Source organism: Nicotiana attenuata, unplaced genomic scaffold (genome assembly GCF_001879085.1).
Source record: "Nicotiana attenuata strain UT unplaced genomic scaffold, NIATTr2, whole genome shotgun sequence".
NCBI lineage: Eukaryota > Viridiplantae > Streptophyta > Magnoliopsida > Solanales > Solanaceae > Nicotiana > Nicotiana attenuata.
In genome coordinates this window covers 27,072-41,778 of record NW_017676212.1, presented here as the reverse complement: position 1 = coordinate 41,778, position 14,707 = coordinate 27,072, and the positions used below count along the sequence as shown (strand labels likewise).

Below are 14,707 nucleotides of genomic sequence, written 5' to 3'. Positions count from 1 at the left end.
CTTGTTCTCGGCCACAGTCCCATTCCCCTTGATGACTTCTCAACTACCTCTCTAGTTAGGCCTTTTGTAAGTGGATCCGACACATTATCACTTGACTTTACATAGTCAATCGTGATAATTCCTCTAGAGAGTATTGTCTTAACGTTTTATGTCTTCGTCGTATATGGCGAGACTTACCGTTATACATAACGCTCCCAGCCCTTCCAATTGCCGCTTGACTATCACAATGTATGCATATTGGTGCCAACGGTTTGGGCCAAAATGGAATATCTTCCAAGAAATTTCGGAGCCATTCAGCTTCTTCACCGGCTTTATCAAGGCTATGAACTCAGCCTCCATTGTAGAGCGGGCAATACAAGTTTGTTTGGATGACTTCCAAGATACCGCTCCTCCACCAATAGTGAATACATATCCACTTGTGGACTTGGAATCAGTTGATCGGTTACTCAATTTGCATCACAGTATCCTCAATGACGCAGGATATTTATTGTAGTGCAAAGCAAAGTCCTGGGTATGTACTAAATACCCCAAAACTCGTTTCATGGCCATCCAATGAGATTGGCCTGGATTGCTCGTATATCGACTCAATTTACTTATAGCACAAGCTATATCTGGTCGTGTACAATTCATGATTACATTAAGAACCCAACACACGAGCATAATCCAATTGTGATATGCTCTGGCCTTTGTTCTTGCTAATGCAAGATTCACATCAATTTGGAGTCTTTGCAACTTTAAAGCCCAAGTGCTTGAATTTTCAAGTACTGTCTTAATATAATGAGATTGTGACAATGCTAGACCTTGAGAAGTCTTATGGATCTTAATTCCCAGAATTAAATCAGAACTCCCAAGTCTTTCATATCAAACTTGCTAGTTAGCATACGCTTAGTAGCATTTATATTGGCAATATCATTACTCATTATGAGCATATCATCCACATATAAGCAACAATGACTATGTGATTTGGAACATTTTTAATGTACACACATTTATCACATTCATTTATCTTAAATCCATTTGACAACATTGTTTTTGTCAAATTTAGCATGCCATTGTTTGGGTGCTTGTTTTAATCCGTAAAGGGACTTAACAAGTCTACAGACTCTTTTTCTTTACCTGGAACCACAAACCCTTCAGGTTGTTCCATGTAAATTTCTTCCTCCAACTCTCCATTTAAGAAGGCCGTCTTAACATCCATTTGATGAATATTCAAGACCATAAACTGCAGCTAACGCTACTAACGTTCGTATGGATGTAATTCTTGTAACTGGAGATATGTATCAAAAATAGTCAAGACCTTCTCGTTGTCTATACCCTTTGACCACAAGTCTTGCCTTATACTTGTCAATAGTGCCATCATCTTTCATTTTCCTCTTAAAGATCCATTTAGAACCCAACGGTTTATTTCCAGGAGGAAGATCAACCAATTCCCATGTATGGTTGTTCAGTATGGATTCTATTTCACTATTGACCGCCTCTTTCCATAACAATGATTCCGAAGAAGACATAGCTTCTTTAAATGTTTGAGGCTCATTTTCCAATAAGAAAGTCACAAAATCTGGTCCAAATGAAGTAGACGTTCTTTGACGTTACTACGTCTTGATTCCTCTTGGTTAAGTGTACTTTCTTTTTCGTTTCTTCCCGGGGTCGTTTAGATCCTTCACCAATCGACTCACATTCCTTTTTATACGGATATATATTTTCAAAGAACTCAGCATTATCTGATTCTATAACCGTATTATTATGAATGTCGGGATTTTCTGATTTATAAACCAGAAATCGATATGCTTTACTATTAGTCGCATATCCTATGAAAACACAATCAACGGTTTTCGGTCCTATTTTTACCCTTTTGGGTTTAGGAACTTGCACTTTTGCCAAACACCCCCACACTTTAAAATAATTCAAGTTGGGCTTCCTTCCTTTCCATTTTTCATATGGAATGGATTGTGTTTTGCTATGGGGTACTCGATTTAGTATTCGGCTAGCCGTAAGAATGGCTTCCCCCCACAAGTTCTGTGGCAAACCAGAACTTATCAATAATGCGTTCATCATCTCCTTTAATGAACGATTCTTTCTTTCTGCAATCCCATTGGATTGGGGCGTGTAAGGGGCCGTTGTTTGATGAATAATTCCATATTCTAAACATATTTGTTCAAAAGGAGATTCATATTCACCACCCCTATCACTTCTTATCATTTTGATTTTCTTATTAAGTTGCGTTTCAACTTCATTTTTGTATTGCTTGAATGCGTCTATTGCTTCATCTTTACTATTAAGTAAGTAAACATAGCAATATCGAGTACTATCGTCAATAAAAGTTATGAAATACTTTTTTCCACCGCGAGATGGTATTGACTTCATGTCACAAATATCTGTGTGAATTAAGTCTAAAGGATTTGAATTCCTTTCAACCGACTTATAAGGATGTTTAACATACTTTGATTCCACACATACTTGACATTTTGATTTGTCACATTCAAACTTGGGCAATACTTCCAAATTAATCATTTTCCGTAAGGTTTTATAATTGACATGACCCAAACGTATATGCCATAATTCATTTGACTCAAGTAAGTAAGACGAAGCTGAAATTTTATTATTATTTTCAACAACCATTACATTCAGCTTGAAAAGGCCCTCAGTGAGGTAACCTTTTCCTACAAACATTTCATTCTTACTTATTACAACCTTATCGGAAACAAAAACACATTTAAAACCATTCTTAACAAGAAGTCCAGTAGAGACTAAATTCTTCCTAATCTCGGGAACATGAAGGACGTTGTTCAAAGTCACCACTTTGCCGGAAGTCATTTTGAGAAATATCTTCCCACATCCTTCAATCTTCGCCTTTGAAGCATTTCCCAAAGAAATCGTCTCATCGGGTCCACCAGGAGCATAAGAAGCAAAAGCTTCTCTAACAGCACAAACATGGCGAGTGGCTCCAGAATCAATCCACCACTCTTTAGGATTGCCCACCAAGTTGCATTCGGAAAGCATGGCACATAAATCATCAACATCATCACGCTTTTCAACCATGTTTGCTTGACCCTTCTTCTTGTCTTTCTTTGGAGCACGACACTTCGTAGCTTTGTGTCCAGTTTTTCCACAGTTGTAGCAGTTTCCACTGAACCGCTTCTTGCTTGGGTTGTATTTCGGTCCAGAAGCCTTCTTCCTCTTTTTATTCTCTTCAACAATATTTGCTCCCATTATTGTTGAGTTTCCACGGCCTCTCTTTTCAGCAGCTTTGTTGTCCTCTTCGATTCTCAACCGAACAATGAGATCTTCAAGGGACATCTCCTTGCGTTTGTATTTCAAGTAGTTTTTGAAGTCTTTCCACAAAGGAGGCAACTTCTCAATCATCGCTGCTACTTGAAATGCTTCATTGATAACAAGACCTCCAATGAAATTTCTATTAGTAAAAATACCAAGATTACTACTTTCAACATCAATATTAATTTGAGTTATACCTTCAGCAAGGAGATCGTGAATAATCACTTGCACTTCCTGGACTTGGGTAATAACAGACTTGCTATCTACCATTTTGTAGTCCAAAAACTTTGCAGCAACAAACTTTTTCAACCCGGCATCTTCGGTTTTGTATTTCTTTTCAAGCGCAGTCCACAGTTCCTTTGACGTTTCCACGCCACTGTAGACGTTATACAAAGCATCCTCCAGCCCGCTTAGAATATAATTCTTGCACAAAAAATCTGAATGCTTCCACGCCTCAATCACGAGAAAGCGTTCAGTTTCTGGAGTTTCGTCGGACAGCACAGGAACATCTTCCTTGATGAACTTCTCGAGACTTAGAGTAGTCAAATAGAAGAACATCTTTTGCTGCCAGCGCTTGAAATCAATCCCGGAAAATTTTCCGGGTTTCTTCGCCGGTGCCAATGCTGCCGGTGTCGTTCGACTTGTTGAGGCATTGGCAGTCACCATTGGAACAGCTTGGTTCTCATTTTCATTAGTCATTTCTGTAAAAGAATGACACAAACGTTAAAATCACGTAGATTTTAATAGAGTACAAAACCACAAAGGTTTTACTCTTCCAGAAACAGTAAGTACAAATACAGATATCAAAGTAAATCCCTTAAGCTTGTTACTAGACTGTATTTGTAAAATAATTCTGGAAATATAAATGAGTATAAACAGAAATAATGAACATAAACAGAAATGACATAAAACCAATTCGAGCCCACTGAATTCACAGTGTTTTCTTAAGGAATTTAATCCCCTCCTAGTACCCAAGGTTATGGATTATTTCCTCCCAGGATAGAACGAATTACACACTGGTGTAGTGGTACTTCAAACCCCAGTGTTTCAGCGAACACAAAGTTCGGTAGCAAATCACACTTACTTTTTGCTTTGTTTGATGCTAAAAGTATGCAGAAGAAGGAGAAGAAACTCAGAAAATCGTAGTGAAATTCTGAGCAGAATAGTGTTGTATTTATAGCCAAAGTTAGGCTGAAATCTGAAGAGGTGCAACTCTTCAGAATGGCTGTTTGAAAATATAGAGGGAAAATTGAAGAGGGTAGTTACTTTTCTGTTACCAAAACAGAAAAACGGATTGGATTTAATATTAATATTTTGTTATTAAAACAAATATTTAATAACATTTCTGTTAATATTTTACTATTAACAAATAAATTTGGTCCAAAAAGTTAATCAATCAATCATTTGACCAAATCCAAATAAGCCGAAGCCGAAGCCGAAGCCGAAGCCGAAGCCGAGCGAGCGACGACGACGACGGCGCGAGGCTTGCCTTCTTCTCAACTCTTTAAGAGCTAGAAGAAGAGCAATTGCTTATATACCCATAAAAACCTCTTCCTCTTCCAATATGGGACAATGCCCATTTGCCAAGGGGGAACTTAAAATTTCACTCAAAAATTTTATTTCTCTCCATTTCCCATTCACCCTCTTTTAAGTATTTAATATATTAATTAAACACATCCAAAACCCAACAATATCTAAACAGGATATAAGGATTCCGATTAGTTTTCATGCTCCAACTTTAACCAATTGTCACACTAAACATTCATATTCAACGGTATTCCTCTTCAATCTATCTTATACATATTTGTTCTCCTTGGATGGTGGATGCATGAAAAAGGGTGAGCTATGTGCCTCCCGTTGTAAATATTGTCTTAGAACTTCAAATACTGAACTTCAGTATTTGAAATTATTCCAATTAAATAATCATACTAAATACTCAATTTTTTTAGATAAAGTTTATTTCCAAACGCATCAATATCAGATAAGGATAAAATAAGGAGAAAAAGAAAATATTCTACTTATTATGTTGTAGTATCCGAATACTGCTAAACCAGTCTTATATCTGATTGTTCCATTTGGCACAAACCATATACTATATCCCAATTGGCTCCCTCGTGTTAAACCGCAACCAATACCGAACTAGTCTTCTTCTACTACCCATTTCAGTAACCCCCACCAATCTATCATTCATTCAACAAATATCTTTAAAATCATACATAATTACTCCAATTATTGATGAGAAGAAAATGTTTTCACCCATTTCATCAAATTCACCATTACTAAGATCCAACGAAAACGATGAATCCTTTAACCTGCGATCACCCCGTCGCCACAGCCTTCGAGAGGCAATTCGTGTATTCCAAAGAGCAAGCAACAGAAGTGGGTTAATGATGCGTGAACCATCTGATCAGCAAGTCAATGATAGGCAAAGTAATTGGGCTTACTCTAAGCCCGTTGTGATTATTGACCTCCTATGGAACTTCGCATACATCATTGTTGCGTGTTTTGTCTTATTCTTCAGTAGAGAAGAGGACCCAGAAATGCCTTTGAGGATTTGGGTCGTTGGCTACTCTTTGCTTTGCCTGCTTCATATTGTTTGTGTTTTTTTGGAGTATCGGAGAAGAGGATATGGGCAATCACCGGAGGAGGCATTTGGGAGCTCTGCTCAGGGTTTGACTGGGTCTAGTGGTTACGTTACTTTGGCTGAATTAACCCCCGAAAGATCAAGGTATATTCTCCAAGAATTTGAAACTCCTACTTGATTTTCTTAAATATCTTTGTACTCTGTAGAATTTCAAATACCCCCTCTGTATTAATTTATGGTGAATGTATTTGATTGAGCACCATCCCTGTAGGACAAAATTGAACGTTTAGCGTTAAATAATTATAAAAAAGATGTTAATTCTATTTGAAAGGCTAAAAAGGAAATTGTGTCAATAGTTTGGGACAGAAGAAGTATACTAAATTTCAGTCCAATTCGTAAATGATAGCGAAATTATGTTATAACCTGTGGGATTTATATATGAATTGTACTTGGACTTTGGTTCAATGGCAAAGGTAGTACAGCGCAGGATGTATGAGGTGGACACAGGTTACGAGTTGAAATCCTAACTGGTGAACTAAGCCTGATATTTAAGTAGAATTATTTCTGTTACATTTGGAAGCTAAAGTCAATTTCTGTACAATGCAGTGTTGCTTTTTTTCTTTTCCCTTTTGTTCCCTCATAGATGGTAGGATTATTTCTCACTTAAGCAAAGACAGTGCAATGGTTTTTATAATATGCAATGCTGGTGTGTGTTACATGTTTTTGTTCGGAAAGATTTTACAGTAACATGGCGAAGTATATGGATTCTGCAAATACAATGTTATCATTCCTCTGGTGGATCATTGGATTTTATTGGGTATGTATTGGTGGGCAACGGATGGTACAAGAATCCCCTCAATTATACTGGTACGCGTTGAAAACATTCTTCGTCTAAGCAAACTGTATGACCTTTATTTTCAGTTTATTTCTCAATTCAAAGCTGTCATCATTTGATAACTTTATCTTAATGCAGGCTCTGCATTGTTTTCTTGGCTTTTGATGTATTCTTTGTGGTCTTCTTAATTACGTTGGCGTGTGCTGTTGGTCTCGGAATCTGCTGTTGCCTTCCATGTATTATTGCTGTTCTATATACTGTAGCTGATCAGGTAATGCTCTCATGATTTTTCTAGTTTCTTTAACTTCATTTATGTATCCTTTTTTATGATAAGGAACTTTGTCTTTCTCGGGTAATCTATATTAGGAGCTATCTGTCATATCGGTATCATAAAATGAATGATACTTTATGGTAATTAGCTTCTTGTGGTTCAATCCAATAGAGTGCTTTCCCTTATGAAACTCATGTGAAAGTGCTCTTCCTTTGCACCTAGTTATCTTAGATGGATATCAATGGAATTTCTTATTCGTTCATAGATTGATTGCATTTTATGATGCCCTTAATGCATTTAAGAGCTAGACGGATGAAACAGAGGACGTAGTCTGGCAATAAAATAAGATTCGCGAGAGTAACCTATGTAAATAGACTGGGTTAATATCATGAAATGTAGGTTTGATTACTTGCTGCTATTGATAAGTTTGAGATGAGGCTTCATTAACTTGAGTTGAGCTGCTCAAGTTCTTAGTTCAGCTGATTTCTGTATTTAAAATATTAAGCTGCCTTGGTGGACAGCAAAATTACAGAACGTAATATTTCCAAAAGGAGTATAGAGGTAGTGGTCGATACATACTTTCATTTCCCTGAAGATATATGCTTTCCATTCTCTGAAAGAAGATGCTTGGGTGCTCTTTCCAGGAGAAAACGGCATGAATTTTTTTGTTAACCAAGGTAATTGGCAATATCAATAAAGTGCTGGTCTTCATTCTTCGTGTCAATAGCGGCAGTATATTGGGTAATTGGGTTGATGTTGAATTTTGGAACAAGATCATTCTGCTTCTATTCCAAGAACATGATTTTGCAAGAAAAGCTATACGTATCCCATTGTTCCAATATAGTAGGTATTGTAAATGATTAACATCTGTTCTCTTATTGAGATTCTCTTCAAGACATATGAAAATTGTGGAATAAGAAATTTCCTATTTTTACATACTATAACTTCAGTGATGTTTGTGGCGTCATGTTTATCATGTTTTTGCTGTATAATTCTTTCAATATTTTCTACAGAAAGGAGCTGACAAAGAAGATATTGAACAACTGTCAAAGTACATTTTCCGACACAATGGCAGTAATGAGAATCGGACTGGTGAGATCCAAGGGACATTTGCTGGATTCATGACCCAGTGTGGGACAGATACACCCATTGAGCACTCACTTTCCACAGATGATGCTGTACGTAGCCTTGCTTTTCTATCTTTTCTCTAGTGTGTTATTTGCTTCAGGAAACATGCTTATAGTATGTCCATATATTGTTAATAGGCATGTTCCATATGTCTCTCTACTTATGATGATGGAGAAGAACTTCGAGAACTTCCCTGTGGTCACCATTTTCACTGTGCTTGTATTGATAAATGGCTATATATGAGTGCAACCTGTCCCCTTTGCAAGCGCAGCATCGTTGGGGCTAGCTGTTGCAGTGAAGAAGTGTAGAAGAGGGTCATTGACAAGAATGCAGGTTTTTGTTGCGAGTTTTTACACATGCTGTTATTTCAATGCAGAGTCATAGCTATGTTTTTCCTGCTTGCTATTGCTTGCGCAGCTGTATTCTTCTCTTAGACCACCAACCTTGAGTATGTACATATGAACAGATAACTCTTTGCCACTATCTATATAGATATATACATATGCTAGTGTGGATAAATACACATTCTTGCGCTGGAAACAGGAGCTCAGGTCAAAGAAATTTTATGCAGAAATCAGCTATGTTCATTCGGATGCCCTTCTCTCTCTCTTCATACATGAATGGACGTAGGCAAACCTAACCATCAATCTCTGAAGGGCATGATTCCCAGCTGTGATAAATGTTAGTAAAATAAAGAAGAATAAAATTTTGGGTGTAAATTCAGAGGCGGACCCAGGAATTGAAGTTCGGGGTGCACTTTCGAATTTAACTAAAATTTACTTTGTATATAGGGTGCCCACTACTAACATAGTACCATTTTTTAAAGAAATATACATGTATACATAGAATTTGTCGAACTTTACGGGTGCCAGTTAGAGGCGGACCTATGTAATAGGTAAAGGGGCCACTGGCATCCGTAAAGTTCGGCAAAAATTCCATATATACATGTAGATATTTTTAGAAAATAATGAAATATAAATAGTGGGTACCCTATATACAAACCAGATTTTGGTTGAATCATGCACTTGCGACCTTCAAATTGTGGGTCCGACTCTGGTGCTGGTGACGCCTCTCGGTATAGTATAGGCCGCCTCTAGGTCTATATACATTTAGGAGAATGCGACTAAACGTGAATGAAAAGCTGCTTGCTCTAACTAAAACAATGTTCCGTACATGTGACAAAAAGAAAAAGTAGAAAATTCTTTTTTTGGCTAGGACATGAATGCACTATATTTATAATTTTATACTCCTTCCGTTTCAATTTAGATGATGTAGTTTGACTCCGCACAGAGTTTAAGAAAAAAGAAGAATACTTTTGAAACTTGCGGTCTTAAAAGTTTAAGGGGTAAAAGCTTTATGGGACCATAACATTTGTGTGGTTATAAAAGCTTCTCATTACGCGTAAAATGAAGAGTTTAAAGTTGAATTACTTCCAAATATAGAAGTCTGTCATTTATTTTGGAATAGACTAAAAAGGAAAGTATCTCATCTAATTTGAAACGGAGGGAGTATTACCTTAAAATGAAGAAACCAGTACAATTATGTACTCTAACAGTCAATGACATAGCAAAATTCTTTGAATACTGTAAATACTATGTACCAATAATATAAACTTTGAGATTTTGAATATGATTTCAGGATTGCTAATGGATGTTCTTAGATTAGGGATTGTAAAATGCTGAAGTGTTGGCTTACGTTGTTGTATAGTGATAACAAAAAGTAATTGATTAAAATAAAGTGAACTTTTATGAAATATTATAATTATATTAGTGGATGTCTATTAACTCCTAAAGAAGTTACTCTCACTACTCTTCTCCATTAACCTCCCACTACTTCTTACAATTATTGTTGTAACTCCCACACCTCCGTAACCCCTTCCATGATCTTCCCCCATGATCTCAATACTTAATACCATATTCATGACATCCATTTGTATTACCTCAATGTCATCCTATAAATAGAGGGTTTGGGCATCACACTGTATACACTTGGAAAACAGTTGAATACATGGAAGAAACACTACTAGAAATTCGACAAAAACCGACCAAGAAAAATCAACCAACTTTGGTCGGTAAAAAAATCGGCCAAAAACCAACCAAAGTTGGTCGGTTTTTCAAAATATTTTAATTTTCAATTTTTTTTTTTACGAAACCGACCAACTTTGGTCTGTTTTCTTTGGCGCAAAAATGCGGGAAACTATTTTTGAGTCCCGCAAAATTTATTTTTCAAGAAACCGACGAACTTTGGTTGGTTTTTGCAATTAAAATAAACAAAAATTAATATTAAAAAAATCAACCAACTTTGGTCGGTAATTTTCTTTTTTAATAAAATTGACCAACTTTGGTCGGTTATTTTCGTGCAAAAATACAATTAAAGAGTATAAATAAAATAAAAAGACAATCTTAAAACAAAATGCACCAATGGTCTAGTGGTAGAATAGTATCCTGCCACAGTACACACCCCGGTTCGATTCCCAGACGGTGAATCTTTTGATTACTTAATTAAAATACCGACCAACTTTGGTCGGTTTTTTTTTTGCAATATTTTTTTTTTGAATTTAATTTACCAACTAACGTTGGTCAGTAATTTCCGACCAACTTTGGTTGGTATACTAAAGCGACCACCAAAATACCGTCCAAGCGTATTTGGTCACATTTTGGTCGGTAATTGGCCATAACCGACCAAAGTTGGTCGGTTTTTTTGGACGCTAATTACCGGATTTCTAGTAGTGAAATAAGAATCTCTCTTCTCTTGCTCCCTACATTCTTGTCTATTTTCTTGTTTTATATTATTACTTTGAGCTAAGTTTCTCAACACGTTAACAGCACGAAGTCTCTAACTTCAAAATTAAACTTCACATCTTCCGAGTTTTTGTTTGAAACATATATTCCGCTAGTTTGTGCTCGTTTCTAGTTGATCTTTGGGTTAATAAGAGACATATACAATTATCTATCATATGTTTAAGAAGAGAGTGCTCTGATCCTTTGGTGCGCAGATTCGACCTCATGTGGCCTAGAATTGGCAATTGCCGCTTGCCAAATTTTCCTGAGGTATGTTACTGTATCATATATCAAAAGGTATGTTACTCTTATTCAATAATTATATTCTTCTAAATTTCATCAGTTTACATGGATTATTATACTTTATTTGTTCACATTAATTGAATATGAAGAGTAATTTTGCGAAATTGAAGTTATTGACATTTAAATACTAGTAAGGTAATAACTTATCTTTACCAAAAGATCAAAATGATATACATATCTGATGCAGGTATTTACCATGTAATATTGCTATCTATCATTAATTATTTATGCAATTATCCTTTGTTTGTTTTAGATTTTATAATTTTTGCTATTTGGAGTATTTTTTTTTTACAGATAGTTAGAAGGTCATCAAAGTGTTCTTGGAAGATGTGTTTTCTAAAAAATCTTCTGTTGTGATTTTAAAGATCCAATTTAACTTCTAAATAGTTTTGTGCTCTTCTCTACAGGGAGGTTTTTATTGCTTTAATGATTAACCGTTTACATAGTAAAAACAAAATTGAATTCAAATGTTAAAATCTTGCAATACCCAAACCATTTATTTGTAGGGATCTACTTATGGTATGTAGTACTGTATGACCATTTGAAGTGATATTATGACTATACTTAGTTGTACCTATAATTATAAAGTGATAATATTTATAAAGATTCGAATGTGAATCTTATTGTGCTTTGGCCTATTATGCCATTGGTTAAGGGTAAGACGATGGGTTCAAGTCCCAGTGCACCATAAGGGTAAGAAATCAGGTTTGAGTCCTGGTGCACCATGATGATAATAGTTGGGTTTGAATCCCAACTCATTATGGCGTAACATGCCTTTATATGGATAACACATTGGTTTTTGAGTCCCAATGCACCATAATGATGATTAAGGCGAACAATGTGCTTTTGATGAAAAATTATGAAGCCCGTCCTACTTGATATGCTTTATTTAGTTAAGCAAATGTGGTAACAACATATGATAAGTCTGAAAGAAGACAAAATAATTTTTCATGACTGTATGAATGTACGAGGGCATGGCAAGAGACGAAATAATAATTGTCATCACTATGGTAAGTAATCCTTCAAAGGGTGAAGGAAATATTTACCATCAAATTGGTATGAAAAATTTATAAAGCACATCGCGATAATTATACTCCATTCTTTGAAGAGAATGTGACTTGTGATAAGCATTGAGGATGCAGACTCAATCCTGAAGGTGAATGTAGCAATATGTGATAATAGTAATGAATAAAGACGTGCAATGCATGATTGGATACACACCACAATTCACCTCTAAGGGAGGTTTGAGAGAAAGAAAGATAATGAATATTACTGTGTGGTTACATGAATATGTCATTGGTCGCGTACATGTTGTACGCCAAAAATATTTTGGCATGCCTTATAAAAAGTTATTAAAGGCAAAAGTAAAGCAAGAACTGTTTTGCTTATGATGATTGACCATGACTATAATAATTTAATTTTTCTCCGTGAAGGAGACATTTACCATATGGATGGTGAGAAAAAAGTCTTGTAGTGCAAAATCAATTAAGAGCTTCGGAAAAGCTTTTGTTACTACTCAGATAAATGAAATTGTTCATGACATTGATATTGTAGTAAGTCTCAAAAGAAACTTTTGAGTTTCAAATGTATAAGCCCAAGTGATTGGCATATTGAGACTATAGATGAAGGAAAGATTGAATATCTTCACATTACTACAATCATACTGGGTAAATCTAAAAGGTTACCCCACTTTTATTCTATTTGTACTACAGAAGTATAAGCATGGTGCTAGAATCACATGCCATAGTAAATTAGATGTTTACTGAAATAAATATCAGTTGGCATGACCGGTCGGCCACCCCGGTTCAATTATGATGCGAAAAATGATTGAGAATTCACATTGACATATATTGAAGAATTAGGAGATTATTCGAGAATTCTCATGTACGACTTGTTCTCATGATAAATTGATTACTATACCAGCTGAGGTTGAGATTGTATTCCCTGATTTTTGGAACGTATAGAAGGTGATATATATATGGGCCCAGTCACCTGCCATGTGGACCGTGTACTATTATATGATTTTAATAGATACATCTATTGTATGATCACATGTGCGTTGGTTATCAACTTGCAGTTTGGCTTTTGCAAGGTTGCTTGCTTAAATTATTAGAGCACACCTCCAGAATGTAAATTGTGATGATAATGCTGGTTTCAATCTAAGTTGGTTTAGCAGAAATTGTATGCCTCCAATTATAGCTAAACCATTGATTATGAGAACATAACTCCCAAATAAAAATTTGGTATGAGATGTATTATTTAATATACAGCAGCACTTGTATGCATCTAGCCAAGTTATGATAAATTCGCCCTATCACAATTGGTTCAGGGTCAAGAACCAAATAATTTCCATCTAGAAATATGAATGTGCTATATGATTTAATTGTTCCACAATAATGCACAAAGATGAGTCCCCAAAGAAAGTTGGGGATATGTGTTAGTGATCCCAGCATTAGGGGGGAAAAATGAGTAGCTGAAAAAGTAATACATGGAATGAATTATTATGAGTACACTTAGATCCTCGTACAAGAAAATATAAACTTGAAGTTCAAGTGATAATTCATTTGCAAATATTGCCATGCGCATTTGCTGACCTAAAAGCTAAATGTTATATTTCAGCTGCTAATGCTCCAAATAGAATGAAGTCTAGATGGACATAATCTATGGAACGCATGAAGCGTAATAGACTAATCAGTTCCAACGATAAAACTCCTTGAAGAAGAAGAGGAACAAATGATAAAGATGGTCATACTAAGGAGGCAAGTGCTCTATAAGAGCACCACGGCATAACACTTTATAAGGCCTCATAGAAGAGGCTAAGGTACCTGAAATTATTGAGATTTCAATAAGCTATGTCTTTATTGAGTGGTTATGGAACCGATATAAAATGATTGTCAACGATATTGTTAATAATCTTGAGCTGAAATCTGTCATGGAATTTGGACAGATAGTTGATAGGCCCAATGAAAAATATGCAATGAAAATTGACTTCATCTGAAAAATGTGAAGTTGAACGGATAGTCCGAACACCTGAAAGTATAAAGCCTATGTGGAGATATTGAAATACGATTAGTGTTATATTGCAAAAAGAATCCTTGATATAGATTTGTTTATTATAACAAATATTGTCAAGGTTTTGTTGGTTATACAAATGCAGTGCATAGTTCGTTGTCTGTGAGGGTACTGCCATATTATGATATTCAACAAGGTTCCAATTACATTGAAGATGATACTTGTTGATACCCAATTTTTCCCTATATATTTTTATATGCATAAATACCTTCAAAATAGCATATATATAAGCATGCACAAGGTTTTTATAATATTTTTCCATAATTTTAGGGATTTAAATTGGTTTATTTCCTTCCCTTTTATTCATAAAATCCCCAATAATTATTCCCCAAATTATTATCATGGTGATTTAGTCATTTAATTTCTATACTTATTCCAAGATATGGTTAATATATTTTTTTATGCATTTTTATAATCGCATTTGGTATTTTTTAAGCTAAATTGCATATAATTGCAATATT

At 35.5% G+C, this 14,707-nt stretch overlaps 2 protein-coding genes across 3 annotated transcripts in view; one reads left to right on the top strand and one right to left on the bottom strand.

Annotated features, from left to right (window-relative positions):
• Positions 1–5,348, bottom strand: part of LOC109220849 (GDSL esterase/lipase 1-like) — an 11,054-nt gene extending 5,706 nt beyond the window's left edge. The window contains exon 1 of the mRNA XM_019385315.1: positions 5,325–5,348. Coding sequence (XP_019240860.1) covers positions 5,325–5,348 — 24 coding nt within the window. The remainder of the gene's footprint in view (positions 1–5,324) is intronic.
• LOC109220850 (E3 ubiquitin-protein ligase At1g12760-like) lies at positions 5,339–8,665 on the top strand. 2 transcript variants are annotated; one of them, XM_019385317.1, is made up of 5 exons: positions 5,339–6,001; positions 6,602–6,724; positions 6,831–6,963; positions 7,977–8,141; positions 8,229–8,665. In XM_019385317.1, the coding sequence occupies exons 1-5, from the start codon at positions 5,520–5,522 to the stop codon at positions 8,397–8,399; spliced, it is 1,074 nt and encodes a 357-aa protein (XP_019240862.1). In that variant the 5' UTR covers positions 5,339–5,519; the 3' UTR covers positions 8,400–8,665. The 2 variants fall into 2 exon arrangements, with proteins under 2 accessions (XP_019240862.1, XP_019240861.1); XM_019385316.1 differs by having other exon boundaries at positions 5,340–6,001; positions 6,593–6,724.
• The last annotated feature ends 6,042 nt before the right edge of the window (positions 8,666–14,707 follow it).

Excerpts from the sequence above, each read along its gene's own strand:
- LOC109220850 (XM_019385316.1), top strand. The coding sequence starts at position 5,520 with ATGTTTTCACCCATTTCATCAAATTCACCATTACTAAGATCCAACGAA. Across the intron at positions 6,964-7,976 it reads TATATACTGTAGCTGATCAG|AAAGGAGCTGACAAAGAAGA; the intron begins GTAATGCTCTCA and ends TATTTTCTACAG. Across the intron at positions 8,142-8,228 it reads CACTTTCCACAGATGATGCT|GCATGTTCCATATGTCTCTC; the intron begins GTACGTAGCCTT and ends TATTGTTAATAG.